Genomic DNA, 13322 nt, shown 5'->3' with positions numbered 1-13322 from the left:
TCTGCTGCTCTTGAACTCGCGAGTATTATTTCAGGGGCTTTGGATATCGTGGTCCCCCTAAATAGCATTATTCCGCGAGAAATAGTCCCTCGGCTCCCTGGTTATCGGACAGACTTAGGCTGCTGAGACAAGGGTGTCGTAAACAGGAGAGGCTCTGGCGGGCCCAGTTAGATCCCTCGGAGAAGGAACAACATAAACTCTGTTTAAAGGAATACAAGCTAGCTATAGTGGAGGAAAAGAGGGCTTATTTCTCCAAGATTACTACTTACCTTAACTCTCCCTAAGATCTATTTAAAATCATAGACTCTCTATTCTCTCCCCAGGTAGCTGATCCTATAGTGGAATCTCAAGAGCTGTGCGACAGTATTTCGGTCTTCTTTCATTCAAAGATCGTGGATATTTATGGCACACTTGAATCTTTAAATCTTGGGATGGGGCCTCCTACTATTACTGCCCTCCCTAAAGTCAGGAGTTTGCCTGGCGGACATCCTCCAAGTTTTTTGTCCTTCCCCCTTCTTACTCTTGAGCTGAAGATTCAGCTTCTGGACAACACCAAATCGGACTCCCCTTTAGACCCCTGCCCGCTTAAAGTCTTGAAGGCCTGCCGGGAAGTGGTTATTCCCCCCTCATGAATGTTATGAATCGTGTGATCTTGGAGGGAGTTTTTCCCTCTCTATGGAAGATGGCGGTTGTTAAACCTCTTCTGAAGAAGTCCACACTGGATCCAGGGGTTCTGAAAAACTTCCGCCCCATTTCACTTCTTCCTGCCCTTGCAAAGATTCTGGAATCTCATCTTAATCGGCACCTTAGTTCTTTACTTGGGGACTCCGCCCTCCTGGACGTCTCCCAGCATGGCTTTAGGACATCTCATAGCACTGAAACCGCCCACACTGTAGTTGTCAACAACATTCGCTCCCAGGTCGATAAGGGCCATACTACTCTTTTGGTCCTGCTAGACCTGACGGCGGCTTTTGATACCCTGTCTCCTGCTATTCTGGTCGCCCGCCTCAGTGAGATAGGGGTCGGAGGCCTTGCACTGAGCCTTCTGGCGTCCTTTCGTAATGAAAGGGAACAGAGAGTGAAGTTGGGCCAGTTTCTATCTGCCCCTAAGCATGTGCATTGTGGGGTCCCCCAGGGCTCTTCATTGAGCCCTACATTGTTTAATATCTATGAGGCCCCACTTGCCAGGGTAGTTAGATCTTTTGGGCTGGAGGTGCTGTCTTATGCTGACAACACCCAAATAATGGTCTCTCTCACGCAGCCCGTGAAGGACTCTGCCCTGAATTTCAGGAACTGCATGGAGGCTGTGTCTCAGTGGATGGTACAGAACTTGCTGAAACTAAACGGGGAGAAAACGGAGGGGTTGATCTTTGGGGGCAGTCAGGATATCTGGTCAAATGATTGGTGGCCGCCCTCACTTGGGGATTGCCCTCCTCCTCGCCAGTTTGCTAAGAACCTAGGGGTGCTAATGGACACCGCGCTCTCTTTTGACCGTCAGGTCAGCAGGACTGTTTCCACCTGCTGTGGCATCATCAGGGTTCTCAGAAAGATTGCCCATTATCTCTCCCCTGATGCCCGGAAACAGGTCACTGTGGCATTAGTCTCCTCAAGACTGGACTATTGCAACGCCCTCTATGTGGGCATAAATAGGAGTCTTATCCACCGTCTTCAAATGGTCCAGAATGCAGCGGCGAAGATGGTTCTAAACCTCCCTAGACTTGCCTCTGCCTCGTCAGCCCGGAGAAGCCTACATTGGCTTCCCATTCATTCCAGGATCTCCTTTATTATTCCCTGTCTTGCTCATGGGGCTCTTCATGGTACAGGCCCAGAGGGGATCAGGTCACTTGTTCACCCTTACCCCTCTAGTCGATCCCTTCGTTCTTCTAACAAAAATCTCCTTGAGGTTTCTAGGTTTGTAAGAGCGAAATGGGGAGGCAGAGCATTTTCCTCGGTTGTACCCAGGTTATGAAATTCCCTCCCTCCCGAACTCTTAGGGCAACCTTCGCTTGCTCTGTTCCGTAAAGCATTGAAAACCTGGCTCTTCTCTGAAGTGTACCTGTAAAAGCCTACCCTGGTGGATTACACATTAGATGATCTGCTTCGGCGCCTTGATGCCTTTGGGCTAAGTTGCGCGATAAAAGATGCCTGTCATTCATTCATATTAAAAAGATTGCAACTTATGAACTGGAAATAACAAAAGGATTTCTGAGTTAAAAGCAGTAACCCACTTGCATAAAATACAAATCTGTGATATGCCTGGCAGTGGTACACCATTTGCTTTGCAACCGGCACATTAACCATTTATGCTACTTTGAATCAAACTGTGACTAGACAAAACACAGATCTCTACAGTAAGTGCATCAACCTCCAGAGTTAGCGAACCACTATTATTCACTGCAGTTTGCTAGATACACAAAGATTGTTGCAGCTGCCAACCCGTAAGATATTTTATAATGCAGCCTGTTTGTGACCAATTCATTAAGCATAACAGATTTACTGTCACGTTTGTCCTGTATATATATATATATATATATATATCTATATATATATATATATATATATATATATATATATGCCACACAGGATTCAAACCGAAGGAAGAATCGGAGGGACACAGCGGGGAGCCAGGTCGGTGGTTTATTTCCCAAACAGCTTCGGCATGACGCGTTTCGTCATAAGTGACTTTTTCAAATGCCTGCTAACATCACAGCTGCGCGCCAGTATACAGCTAATATACACCCACTTGTTCTACCATTGGTGGTTGTCCCTGGGGGCAGGATTAGAGTCTCTCAGAATGCTGTAGCCGCGTCGGCAGACTACAGATCCCAGCATGCACCTCTCACTGCATGCCGGATGAGGTGCTCCTCTCGTGTCACAGTGTCCATCTTTGGGATCCAGGGAACAGTCAGGAACGTGGTGCTGATGTTCTGGCCAGCTGTGTTGCAGAGTCAAAACCACCCGCTGGGTCCCCAGGACGCCTCTACCGCAAAGTGTCCACATCCGGGCAGGTCTGAAACCTCAGAAACAGTGGCCCTTGGTTCCTCCGTGTAAATTCACAGACAATATATATATATATTGACTGTCAGAGTCTGTTTTGGTGGCCCCTGCCCTCCTGACTCCACCCCCTTTCCTCTGCCACACACTGACCCCACATGGGCTCCCACAATAAATTGCTTCCAGTTCCAGTAACATAGGCAGAAGCGGCTGTTGACATTTGAAAGTGGTGAGGCGTAAACTAATTTGCATATTGCACCGCAGCGATCGAGCGCAGCGAGCGAGCCCGAACCACCTTGCATCCATCCATACATCATTCATGCATCCACCCATCTATCCACCCACCCACCCTGCATCCATACATCATTCATTCATGCATCCACCCATCCATCCATCCATCATGCATCCACCCATCATGCATGCATCCATCCATACATCATTCATACATCCACCCATCCATCCACCCACCCATCCTGCATCCATACATCATTCATTCATGCACCCACCAATCCATCCATCATGCATCCACCCATCATGCATGCATCCATCCATACATCATTCATGCATCCATCCGTCCATCCACCCATCCATCCATCATGCATCCACCCATCATGCATGCATCCATGCATCCATCCATCCATACATCCATCCATCATTCATGCATCCACCCATCCATCCACCCATCCTGCATCCATACATCATTCATTAATGCATCCACCCACCCATCCATCCTGCATCCATCATTCATGCATCCATCCACCCATCATGCATGCATGCATCCATGCACCCATCCACCCACCCATCCACCGAACAATCATTAATGCACCCACCCTGCATCCATCCATCATTCATGTATTTTTATGACCATATAAAAATAAATGATGGACTCTAACAAGCCTTTAGGATCGATGTTGAAGGATGTGCCAGTTTACATATTACATCACCCCTACCTTTTTATGCTGGAAACCTTCTACCGCCCATGTATTTTGCCATCCTGTAAGCCCTAGGTATGTACTATACAAATTCACATACAAACATACACCAACATGCATGCAATAATAAATGCATATATCATGCTATTCCGTCTCTACCGTTTGTTAACATTTTGACATTTTATAACCTTAGTTCAAAGAGTACATTATATTTGTGGCGACAAAGTTGTTAACTCGTTTTCTGGAAAATGTTTATAAAATGAAATCTGTTGAAGGCTGTTGTTGCAACTATCAAAATAGAAATTCTGCCGTGAAATAAACGGGTGACCTGGAATAAATAGACGCACACATTTCTGCAGCAGATGCTTTGCCACACTGAACTATCTCAAGTCATTTGTGCAAGCTAGTTTACTGGAACACCGAAAAACACACACTCTTACCTTGCTGCCGGTCCCGGTCCGCGCCACCTCTGGGCTCTGCTCCCCACACGTCACAGGCTCACAGCGCCCCTGGCCAATCCTGGCATAAGTAGTTTGTGCAGCGCCTCGACGACGCTTATGAGGGCCGGAGCTTTCGTAGAAGGTCAGGAAGGTTTCCAGGCGGGGGAGGGAATGAATCACACCTGTCGCCAGGCGGGAGTGGGCGAAGTTGCAGCGATTCTTACTGGCTACTTCCTCCTCCACCCATACCTTTGCTGCTTTGCCGAAGATTCCTGACGGGCGCCAAAAACAAGGAACTGCACCGGCACCATACTAGCGAGACGGAGGAGAATCGCTTCGAGGGGGTCTGCATTGTGCTTCAAGTCGCTTCAGAATCTGTGGATCATGTGCGCCAGAGCAGAGGTTCGGCCCGTTGTTATTTTAAGCATTAGTTCGTTTTGTTTGTTGTTTATGTTTGAGTAGTCAGTGCGCAGGGCATACAAAGGGGATGATTTATAAAACTGGTCGTAGGGAAGGAAGATTTTGTTTTCGGGGCTCCCTGGTTGCTCCGTGACTTCAAGAGTCGCCCCATGAGAAGGCGCGTAAAGCCTGGACGCTTGGACATGCACATTTCTTCAGTGGATGTGGGCTTCGCTGTGCTGGGATTGTTGCTTCAGAGACCGTCTCTTACAATATTTCGGAAGTATACGAAATGTATCGGAGTGTGATTCTAGGCAACAGAAAAAGCTGCATATTAATCTACTTGAACTCATAATGGTCAGATTACTTACCAGCATTCTTTATTAATCCAATTCTCCGTATTTGTCCCAGTACTTACGTCTTGAATTCTGGTTGATACAATGGGGTATAGTAGTGTGTATTTATAGTTATATGAGGGCCCAGCTTAAGAATTAAAGCACTGCTTGTTGTAGTATCTCACTACAAGGAATACACCGACACAGTAGTGATTATTCAACTCCTTTATTCACTACGTCTGCTCGGCTCCCCGTCCCTACTCTAACTGCCCCTTCCTATCCTGTCCCCTCCTCTTCCCCTCTGCCCACCTAGCTCCGCCCACCCCAGCTACTGAACTGCTAACTTCATCACATCTCCCCCTTTCTTAATAAAGTAACAAGTGAAAGAAATAGAGATTAGTCCATTTCTTCAATCAGTCTCTTGGGAGGCCACACGTGACGGCGTGGTCTCGCCGGTGTGGACACGGCGTCTTCAGGTGAGGGCTCTTCAGGAGGTGAGAGTCCGGTGTCGGATGCAACAGTCTCAGGATTGTCCCTGCACACAGGCGTGGGGACTATGGGCGCACTTTCATGGACTTCAGGAGAGCACTTCTTAAAGTGAGAGGCGTTGCGGGTGATCCTTCTTGTCTCTGATTCCGCGGTCACCATGGTGCCCTTTTGTTGGGTGATTGTCAGGGGCTCATCTTTGAAACGACAATCAGTCTTCTGGCGTTGTTCCTGCTTGACGACGACTCTGTCGCCTTCTTTCAGGGAGGGGGACCGGGCCCTTCGTTTGCGGTCCGCATACTCTTTCATCTTGTCCTTGCGGTGTCGATCTGTGATGGCCATGTCTTTGTGTTGTTGATCCGACGGAGGTTTTTTTAGGGCTCCGTCCCATGTGGGGATCCGATTCCTCATGGTCCTCCCAAGCATGAGAGTCGCAGGGCATTGGCCCGTCGTAGAGTGAGGAGTGGTCCTGTAGGCACTAAGGACCTCGTTCAGTGCTGACTGAAGATATTTTCTTTCGGCCGTTGCTTGTTGGAATGTTCTCTTAATGGTGGACATGAATCTTTCCACGGTGCCGTTAGCCTGAGGCCAGAGTGGCGTGACTTTGCGATGTTGGAAGTCCATGTGTTTCGCGAAGTCGCTGAATTCATGACTATTGAATGGGGGCCCGTTGTCCGTCTTGATGACCCTGGGGACACCCCAAGTAGCGAAGACTTCCTCAAGCACCTTGAGGGTGCAGGCGGCACTGGTGGATGATATGAACTGGGCCACTGGGAATCTGGAGTATTTATCCAGGATGACGACTACATACTTCCCAGACTGCAAGGGGCCATAAAAGTCCATGGCAACTTCTTGCCATACCCCATCGGGCAACGGGGTCATCTGTAGAGGTGCAGGTGGATTACTGTGGCTGGTCAGTTGACAGGGGTGGCAGTCTTTCAATGTGTCCTCGACCATCTGGTCGAGAGCTGGGAACCAGACACGTTCTCTCAGTGCTCTTTTGGTGGAGACGACTCCTCGATGACCTTCATGGGCCAAATCGATCACTCCTTGTCTCAGTGTCGCTGGTATAACTAGTCTGTGATCTCTGAGGAGGAGGTCGTCACCGGTTACAGAGAGTTCGTCGGAGACATGCCGGAAGGCTTGTAGTTCTTTCTTGACAGCAGGGCTTTCCTCCTCCTCCTGCGGGTGGTATCTCCATCTGTTGGTTCGGGTGCGCTTTATTACTTCTTGTAGGATGCTGTCTTGGTTGGTCGCTTCCCGAATGGCATGCATGGGGATGGCTGGTGGGCGAGCATGATTGGCCACGAAGTGGATATATTCCTCCGCAATGGAGGGTGCAGTCTCTGATGAGTCTCGGGGGTGGCGAGACATATAGTCAGCTGGATTCTCATCCTTCCCCGGTTTGTGGATAATCGAGAACGTGTACTAATGCAGCCGCAAGCCCCATCTCTCGATCCTGGGGGGCATCTTGCACTTGGGATTTCCATAGATCGTGACAAGTGCCTGATGGTCAGTTACGAGCGTGAAGTGTTTCCCGAATATGAAGACGTGGAAGTGTTTGCACGCCCACACGACAGCCAGGCTCTCCTTTTCCGGTTGGGAATATCGCTTCTCAGGGTCCGTCAGGCTCCGACTGGCATAGGCGATGATCCTCCTCTGATCCGACTCATGGTCGTACTGTGCCAGGATGGCCCCTAAGCCCACGGGGCTTGCGTCCACGGTGATTTCCGTTTTCCTCTTGGGATTGAAATAGGAGAGGCACTTGGCTGATTCCACGGCGTATTTGATGTCTTTGAAGGCACGCTCACACTCCGGGGTCCATACAAATTGCGCGCCAGCTTTCGTGAGGAGCCTCAGAGGGTGACTTACGGTGGCGTAGTCACGAATGTAGCGAGCGCAGTAGCTAGCCATCCCGAGAAAGGAACGCAAGTCGTTGACATCAGCCGGGCTCTTGGTGTTGTTGAGCGTGGCGATTTTGTCCGGGTCCGGTTTCATGCCACTCGCTGAGAAGATGTGCCCGAAAAATTTCAGGGTCGACTGATGAAATTCGCATTTGTCCTTGTTGAGGGTCAACCCAGCTTCCATCAGAGCGAGGCAGACACGATCAAGGGCGGTGTCATGCTCTTGCGTGTCCGAACCGTAGACCAGGATATCATCGCTGTAATTAAGGGCGTTAGGGATGTGGTGGATGACAAGACGTATGGCCTCCTGGAAGATCTCGGCGGCCGATGACACGCCAAAACTGAGACGTTTGTAGCGGAAAAGACCAAGATGGGTGGCAAACGTCGTGATGGGGCGAGAGCTGTCGTCAAGCTCGAGCTGATGGTAGCCCTTGTTCAGGTCCAGTTTAGAGAACACGGTTGCCCCGTTGAGGGCCGTGATCATGTCGCTCAGGAGAGGGCCTGGGTGTCTCTCCCTCTCAATAGCTGTGTTCGGCAGACGCATGTCCACACAGAGACGGACTTTGTTTTGGGATCCTTTCTTGGGGACGATAACCACCGGGGACACCCATGGAGTGGGGCCCGCAGTGCGTTCAATGATGTCAGCGTCCAGAAGCTCCTGTAGTTCACGTTCAACCGCGGATTGCAGGTGAAATGGCACTCTTCGCGGGTGTTGAGCCACTGGTTTGATTTGCTCGTTGATATGCAAGTGAATTTGACGACCCTTCAGCTTCCCCAAACCTCGGAAGAGGGAAGGGAATTTTCCGGCGCAGTCCGAGATATCATGGACGTTGAAGAGGATGTGCACCAGCTGAAGACGTTCCGCCGTCGGGAGGCTCAGCAGACAGTCAGCCTCAGGACCTTTAATTACATGGATAACTGCCGGGATGGAGAGCTTGCCGTGCGTGAGAGTGGTGTCAAACTTGCCCAGGCATTGGAGAGGTTTCTTCGCCATCCAGGTGTAGACACGGACAAGCGCGAAATGCAGACGCGGTTTGGGGTCCATGCGGTCGTGCTCAGCAACAGATATGTAATTGAGCGATGCTCCGCTGTCCATCATGAATTTGGCGGTATGGTTGCCCACTTTGATGTTGAGGCGTGGATAGCGTTTGAACTGATCATGGTCAGCGAAGTTGACATATTCGGTGGTGTAGGATGAATGTCTGGATGAGGACGATCTTGAGTCTCTTGAGGGGGAACGACGGTCCCATCGGGAGCGCCGAGAGTCGTGACTGGAGTGTGACGACGTGGGAGATCTGGGCGGCTCTTCTTGAACTGCTCTGATGTGATGACGCTTGGCCTCCGATTGAGAGGGCCGCTGCGACCCATCGTGTCTGTCACCTTGTTTTTCTTTGTGGTAGTCTCCACACATGGCCTCAAAGTGGTTGGACCGTCCACATTTTCTGCACCGTTGGCCCATGGCAGGGCAAGAGTCGATGTGAGGGTAGTCGTAGCCGCACCTGAAGCAACGCCTCGTGCGTTCAGGTCGACGATCTCTTCTTCCAGATACTTTCCTTCTGTAGTCCGGGCGTCGCCTGGGCGAGTACTTGGAGCGCGGCGATCTGTCACGCGGGTGACGTCTTCCACTGTCGCGCCGATCCTGTCGTCCTTGTCGTTTCTCAGTGATGCGGTTGGCGTGTTCACGGCTGGTGCCAGGTCCTGTTTCAATTTCCGCCGCATTTTCTTCGGCCTGGTCGTACAGTCGGGAGTTTTCTTCGATCTCCGCCAATTCCTGTGGCTTTCTCAGTAGTCGCCGTCTCAGTGACTCCGAGTGATACCCCGTGATTATTTGAGATTTGATTGCTGCATCCGGCGAGAAGTTGGTAAAGTCACAATGTTGGGACTGCCGCCGCAGCCGATGTATGAAAGAGCTCAGTGGTTCTTCTTTTCCCTGGCGCTGCTGGTGGAACTTGTGCCTCTCATAGTCGACGTTCCTCTTGTGCAGAAAACGGTTATTTAGAACAGTTCTTACTTTATCATAGGTGTCACCATCGGTGGCTGGGATCTCTCGGACGATCTTGCTTATTTCGCGTCCCCCTAGGTTGCGAAGAGCTATGATCTTGTCTTTGTCTGGTTCAATTTTGGACCCTTCAATATAGTCCTCAAAGTCCTCTAGCCATTCCTGCCATTTTAGTCCCATGCTGCTTCCTGTTGTGACTGACAGTGGCTCCGGGGCTCGCAGGTGGGTGCCTCCTTTGACGTCCTTCTGCGCGGGATTCTGCGCGGGAGGGTTGGACATCTTGGCGATGAGTTTTGGCGCCCGCGCTCACTTCCTGCGTCAGCGACTGGTATGTGTTTCCAAGGTTCGTTCTCTTGTGGCTAGCAATGCTTGTTTGTTTCTTGTAGCTATCAATGCTTGTTTTCGTTCCAATGCTTGTTCTTTTGTCAGTATTTGCTTTCTCTGTCTCTTTTTTTTTTGGATGCCTGACTTTAAAATGGCCGCCTCAATTTTGCCCAGGGAGGATGTCCCAGAAGTCGCCTGACTTAAAGATGGCCGCTCCCTCTGCCATACACGAGGTTTTCTCCCTCTCTCCAACCACTCACACCCAGGGCTGCTGGACTCACAGGTACAGGTGGCTGCAGCTTCAACTTCACAGGGGTGGTTTGGGGGTCTTCCGACGCTCAGCGCGACTTTCTCGCTGCGCGCGCCGCCCTGATGTTAATCCTCACGCATCAGGCGGTCAGACTTCAATCTCCGGCAATGTTGGTGCCGGCTGGGTGCTTTGCCGCTTGCTGGCGCGGCGCTTCTCTCACTAGCGCAATGCTTTAAGGAGTGATGGGGCAATGTCGGAGTGGGCTCCCGACTCTCACTCACAGTTTTGTTGGGTCTTCGCACCCATTCGTCTCGCGCGTCCCGCGCGGTCAGCTCCTCTTCTTCTGGCGCTTTCTCCGCGCTCTTTCTTTTCCTCGGCCTCAGTGCGCAGCGGAGCTTGGAACGCTCCACGCTGCGGGACGGGGTTCAGTCTGGTGGGTCTGCTGCTGGATCCCGCCCTCTGTCGCCAGTTGTAGTATCTCACTACAAGGAATACACCGACACAGTAGTGATTATTCAACTCCTTTATTCACTACGTCTGCTCGGCTCCCCGTCCCTACTCTAACTGCCCCTTCCTATCCTGTCCCCTCCTCTTCCCCTCTGCCCACCTAGCTCCGCCCACCCCAGCTACTGGACTGCTAACTTCATCACACTTGTTTATATGCATGTCATTATCTTAATATTGCTTTACACACAATAAAAGAGGCTGCAACAAAGTGTACAGAGATTAGGCTCTCATTCAGAATTAGTTGGAATTTTCCAACCCCTGCCCAAACCTCTAATTGCGCAAGGATTGAAATATAAAATGCCTTAAATTTCAAACCCTTGCTTAAATTTCGGCATAATAAACACGCCAGAGTTTAACAGGGAAAAAAAGATTATGATATTTAATGTACCATGAAGATTTTTGTGTGATAAAAAATCTGCATGCATTCCACAAAAACGAATAATTGCTGGATTATTTACTGGTATTCTTCATTAGTCCAGTTCCCCTTACACATCCTATTACTTGCATCTTGAGTGGATATGTGTAATCACTCCCCTTTATCATTACTTTTCAAGCTACTTTTCGCTACTGCATCCTGGGAGACTCTATCTTAAAGCCCTTCACCTCCTCCAGGGCTTCCTGTTCTTGACCAAGCCCAAGATATCGCTGATGAAGGATCCCGAGGAAGGAGGGAGGGAGGGTCATGAGTTCAGGGGTGAGTAAGGGGAATCAGAGTAAAGAAATTACCATTAAGTAATCTAACCATCAACACTCAATCTCCTTCCTCGACCCATTCCTTATATCTTGGGGTCTACCAAAGCTAAATAATCTTTCATCAGATTTAAATATTTAGACCAGAAGACTTGATATAGAGGTAGACATGAATTTATCGTCATGAATGTCACCCCCCACATGATGGGCTGACGCATCTTTGAATAATATTACAAATTGAGCAAATACAAATAACTAGTAACATATCTTGACATGGAACCCAAAGCTATTTGTGAACCAAATGCCAGTTCAGAATTCTGGGCCAGTTGTAATCAATAATATCTAATGAATGTAGAAGTAGAAGCCCAAGTGGCTGCCTTGCAGCTTTTATCTTCAATTGAGACACTTGCCCATTCCGCCCAAAAGGCAGCCATACCCCTAGTGGGCTTAGCCTTAATGGAACCAGGGGTCTCCTGGTCAGTCTTGATAGGTCAATGATATTACTGCCTTAACCCACCTAGCTGATGTGGACAGTTGCTCGTCTTTCTTCATAGGTCTGAAGTTGACAAAAAGGAAATCTGTAACTCAATATTCAGCTGTTCTGTTCAGATAGATGCCATTGTGCAACATTCCGTCCATCATCTTGTGTGTTTTGCTGTTCAGATAGATGCTCATTGCCCTAACTAAATCCAAGAGATGTATCAAAGGATCTACTCTCTCACTGGCAGTTGCGAGAACAGGGAGAATCATTTCCTGACCTCTGGGAAACTTGGAATTTACCTTCTGTAAAAAAGGGAGCAAACTATTTCCTCAAATAGCTTTACGTTTGGATGTCTACAAACAATTGCCCCTAGCTCACCTAAGCATCTATCCATGGTGAAAGTCACTGAGAAAAAAGCCTTGTATTTAAGGAATTTATCTGACATTTTCTCTAAAGGCTAAAATGGATCCTTACCTCTTAACCTCTAAGACGATAGTCTTAACTAGGCCAGAGTCCCTGGAGGAAAAGGAGGAAATGCCAGAGGAGAAGGGGATGGTGGAAAAATATATTCTGGTCCCATGGATAGGCACCCCAGTAAAGAAGACCATGGCCTCCATGTCCAAATAGGAAGAAAGTACACCATGTCTGCTTGTTATGTTATGTTATATTGATTTGTATAGTGTACTAATCATCCAAGAGGATATCCAGGCGCTTGGTCAGGTGTGTAGGTTTGTGCTCTCCAAGGTTCTTATACGGAGAGGCAGGACTACAGCTTCTTGCGGAACTCAAAAAGTGAGGAGAAGGCTCTGATGAGCTGAGGAAGGTCATTCCATATCTTGGTTGCGATGTAGGAGAATGATCAACCTCCAGTTTTGCTTATGCGAATGCAGGAAATGTGTGAGAGTGAGTAAGAGCATAGGTGTCTGGTGGGTTGGTGAAAGTGTATGCAGCCGTTCAGGTATTCTTGTCCTGTATGGTGTAGGGCTTTGTATGTATGCGTGAGAAGTTTGAATTGGCTGCCCTCATGAATGGAGAGCCAGTGAAGTTTCCCAAGGTGCTGTGTGATGTGGGTGCGGCGTGCAAGGTCAAGTATGGGTTTTTCAGTGGTGTTCTGGATGGTCTGTTTGGAGATTCTGACATTGAGTGTTGCCATAGTCCAGCCTACTGGTGATGAGTGCTTGCATGATGGTCCGTCTGGGGTTCGGAGGCAACCATTTGAAGATATTTCGCTGCATGCGTCTGGATGTGGAAGCAGGAAGTGCACTCTGCGATGACTTGAGCTGTCCTGTTGAGCTTGTTATCTAGGATGATCCTTAGATTCTTCTGTGGTCTGTAGGTGTTCTTCCTAGCCCTGACCGTCACCAGTTGGAGTCCCATGGGGAGGTCTTGTTGCTGAAGACCAGTACTTATGTCTTGTCGGAGTAGATCTTCAGGCAGCAGGTTCACATCCAGTCTGGTACCATGGTCATGCAGTTTGTGAAATTGGTTCAGGTAGGGGTTGTTTTGTTCTATAAGGAGAGGATGATTTGGGTCTCATCGGATTACGAGATGATGGTGATGTCTTGCGATCGATGATGTTGG

The 13322-nt window shown here is 49.2% G+C and overlaps 1 protein-coding gene across 2 annotated transcripts in view; it reads left to right on the top strand.

The window, feature by feature from the left end:
• The first annotated feature begins 4441 nt into the window (after positions 1-4441).
• The window catches only part of LOC144823383 (interleukin-18-like), a 142393-nt gene continuing 133512 nt past the window's right edge, over positions 4442-13322 (top strand). Inside the window, exon 1 of one of the 2 annotated variants that reach the window (XM_078681845.1) lies at positions 4442-4768. In XM_078681845.1, coding sequence (XP_078537971.1) covers positions 4751-4768 — 18 coding nt within the window. In that variant the 5' untranslated portion in view covers positions 4442-4750. The remainder of the gene's footprint in view (positions 4769-13322) is intronic. The other variant, XM_078681846.1, reaches the window with a different exon arrangement.

Source organism: Lissotriton helveticus, chromosome 3_1, assembly GCF_964261635.1.
Source record: "Lissotriton helveticus chromosome 3_1, aLisHel1.1, whole genome shotgun sequence".
Taxonomy (NCBI): Eukaryota; Metazoa; Chordata; class Amphibia; order Caudata; family Salamandridae; genus Lissotriton; species Lissotriton helveticus.
Note: the sequence above shows the minus strand (reverse complement) of the source record. Positions and strands in the feature narration are given on the sequence as shown.